General features: G+C 37.0%; 1 protein-coding gene across 1 annotated transcript; it reads left to right on the top strand.

Annotated features, from left to right (window-relative positions):
- The first annotated feature begins 360 nt into the window (after window positions 1-360).
- On the top strand, window positions 361-1637 carry LOC125186174 (transcription factor DICHOTOMA-like). Its single transcript, XM_048082516.2, has 2 exons — window positions 361-1366; window positions 1442-1637. Exons 1-2 carry the CDS (start codon window positions 522-524, stop codon window positions 1455-1457), a joined length of 861 nt encoding a protein of 286 aa, XP_047938473.1. The 5' UTR covers window positions 361-521; the 3' UTR covers window positions 1458-1637.
- The last annotated feature ends 1739 nt before the right edge of the window (window positions 1638-3376 follow it).

Raw genomic sequence — 3376 nt, 5'->3', positions numbered from 1 at the left:
TTTCATATTTCATGATGGCCACACGTTTCTAAATTTATTTTAAAACATTAGAAATAAATTGATCATGAGGATATAATTCGTGACAAGACTATGATCGAGACCCCTAAAAGAAGCAAACTTATGGTTAGTAAAATTGCACCATTTTGATATATTAAAGATTGATGAAAGAATGTGTTGTATGGGAACAGTAACTTAGGTTTGTTAACTGTTTAATGGTAAAAAATAAAAAATAAATTGGGTATGGAAAAAAGAGTACACTCTGATGAAAACCCCCCCAAGTCCTTCTTAGACAGAGACGCTTTCTAGATGTGAATATAGAAACGGACAACTTTACTATGTTTTCAGTAATTGAAACTGTTATCTGCATCGACCACTCACTAAAACCCTTTTCCATCTCTTCTCACATCTCTATCTTTCCACGTTCGATAAAAATGTAGAGTCATTTTGAAACGATAAGGGTTTCCAAATAAAATCTAATGTAACAAAGTAGCTAGGGTTGCTCAATTCCTACAACAAAAAAAATGTTCAATAGAAACAATGCATTCAATTTCCCTCATTCCTCCCATCCTCGCAACGAGTTCCACGACATGCTCTTGGCAGCCGTTGCGAACCAAGAGCTATGTGCGGAAAGCTCGGCCGCGGCTGCTGCCGCGGCCAAGGCCTCGAAGAAGGACCGCCACAGTAAAATCGACACGGCGCAGGGGCCGCGGGATCGGAGGGTTAGGCTGTCGATTGGAGTGGCTAGAAAGTTCTTCGACCTTCAAGAAAATCTAGGTTTCGACAAGCCGAGCAAAACTCTTGATTGGCTGCTTACAAAGTCGGAGACGGCTATCCAAGATCTCGAGGTGATGAAGGAGAGAGACGCCGCTGCGGCTGGTGCTGGCTCCTCCGAGTGTGAGGTCGATTCTGGAGAGAACGGGGCTGATTTGAAGCATAACTCTGTGAAGGCAGCAGCGAAGGAGTCGAGGGCGAAGGCGAGGGCGAGAGCGAGGGAGAGGACGAGGGAGAAGATGTGTATCAAGAAGCTCAACGAGACTAGAAACGGTATCAACACAGCCTCTGATTTTAATCCCATCCAGTTCATGAACAATCAGCTCGATTTTCGCAAGATCGCTTCGAGCAGCAGCAACATCAATCTCGGGTTCCATTGCCACCCAACAGCCTATGAAGTTGCTGCTGCAAACAGTCAAGACCTAATTCAAGAATCCATCGTGATCAAGAGGAAAGTCAAGAATCCTATGATATTTCAGCAGAATCTGATCATCTCCAGCTCCAACTATGGCGTCCCGGCGCCTTACAACGTGGCCGCGGCTGAGAATTGGGACAGCATTTGTGCCATTTTGGATCAGCACAAGTTCATCAGCAGGTGAAGGCAAAATCAATTTCCAAGAGTCAATTTTTATATATCAATTTTGAATTGTGGTTGTTTTTTGTTTTGCAGCAATTCAAACAACTAGGGAAGCAAGAAAGGAGAAGAAACACTAGCAGTTGAGGTCATTGATTGTTGAAGATGTTTGCATATTGAGCTTGGCATATATGCAACTTCTGCTACCTTATTTTCTTGAATTACTCCCATTGATGTAATATGGTTGTCAGGACTTTAAAAAATCAATTTAATCTACTATCGCATTGATGAATGTTGCAACCTCTTCTTTTGTTTAGGACACAAAATCTGCCTTGAATATTTGGTTGATTGTGGTGTGTGTGTGTGTACTATTCGTCAATGTTAGTGCTCTACACTTTTAATGAAAAAAGTTCATGCTTTTTGGCCATATATAAATATATATTTATAGTTAGGGTTATGCCTAATGGTTCTTAGCGAAACATATTGGGTAATACACACAAATATTTTGACTGATTTTGAAGTTGTCTTTGGCATTATATTTCTGAATTTGATGACCAGTGATTTGTAAAACACAGGCAATTGGGATAAGTTTCAGGATCTTGAGAGCAGAAAAGAAAAGGTCCAAATCAAATTATTAACTCGAACTGTGATGAATTGGCTTATGCCGTCAACCAAAAAAGGCTGGCTTTATCACAATGTTGTCTGTATATATGTACAAATTTTTACGCAACGAGTCATGTTAGGATGATAACTAGCTTAATGTGATAACTGTGATAACTCGTCAACTCAATATAATAATAAAAATGTCAATACAACGAAATGAGTATGTCAACTATGTCTTTGTGTTAACATTTAAATATACAAATGTCAACACAAAGACATAATTGACATACTCATGTTATTGTATTGACATTTTTTATATACTGAGTTTATGAGTTATCACAGTTTATCACATTAAGCCAGTTATCATTTCATTACAGCCTAATACACATATGTATCTTCTTCATAAGGATGAACATAAAGTATCCGACATTAATTTATTCTTGCCAGAGACAAGTGACGTATTATTCTGTTACAATTAAAAACGACTGCCTTTGCTGCGAATTATTGAATTTTCTTTTAGTATTAACAAATTTCTAATTATTTTCATTTTGTATTTAGCAATAGCCTGATGAAGCATATTTGCTAGTTATAATTTGATTTAAGTTTATAGGGTTAATATAATGTGTGAATAAAGAGAAAAAATATGATAGAAGTATTAGTAGTGAACTGGAGAATATGATCTGTCTCGTTAGAGATAGAAACTTACCCTAATGAAACAAGATTAATTTTAGGGCTGATAATTTTTGGCACACCATGATAATCCGACACGAATTCGCACGAAATTAATGAGTTTGGGTCAAAGCTTATCGGGTTCGTATCTTTATCGGGTGACCCATTAAGGACACGAAAAATAATATTATAATATTATTAAATTTTTAGTATTTTAAAAATGATATTTTTTAAGGTTACCCGTAAAATTCTATGACCCGTTAAGGACACGAAAAATTCGTGTCGTTTTCAGGTTACCCGTAAAAAATAATATTATAATATAATATTATTAATTTTTAGTATTATAAAAATGATATTTTTTTGTTGGGTTTCGTTGCTATGAATCTATTGATGTTATTGTTCATCAGATACATTGTGTAATCAGATTTTAGGTTTTTAATTAAACTCTTAATGATCAGATTCAAGGTTTTGTAATTTTTGTTAATCAAGAGAAGTAGTTATCAGATTCTTACCGTGTTATCAGGATCTAACTATGTTATCAGATCGTATTGTTATAGTGTCGTGTCGTGTACGTGTTGTTCTCACGTCGTGTTGACCCAAAGTGGTTCGTGTCGTTAATGGGTTCGTGTGGGGTTCGTGTCGTGTTCGGGTTTGAGGATAGTGGGTCGTGTTCGGGTTTGGGGTTTTCTTAACAGTTCGTGTTCGTGTTTGTCCTTATTGGGTCATATCAATAAAAGGTTGACCAGATAACAACCCAAC

Source organism: Salvia hispanica, chromosome 5, assembly GCF_029641045.1.
Source record: "Salvia hispanica isolate PSC_SH4W2 chromosome 5, Shi_PSC_v1, whole genome shotgun sequence".
NCBI lineage: Eukaryota > Viridiplantae > Streptophyta > Magnoliopsida > Lamiales > Lamiaceae > Salvia > Salvia hispanica.
Note: the sequence above shows the minus strand (reverse complement) of the source record. Positions and strands in the feature narration are given on the sequence as shown.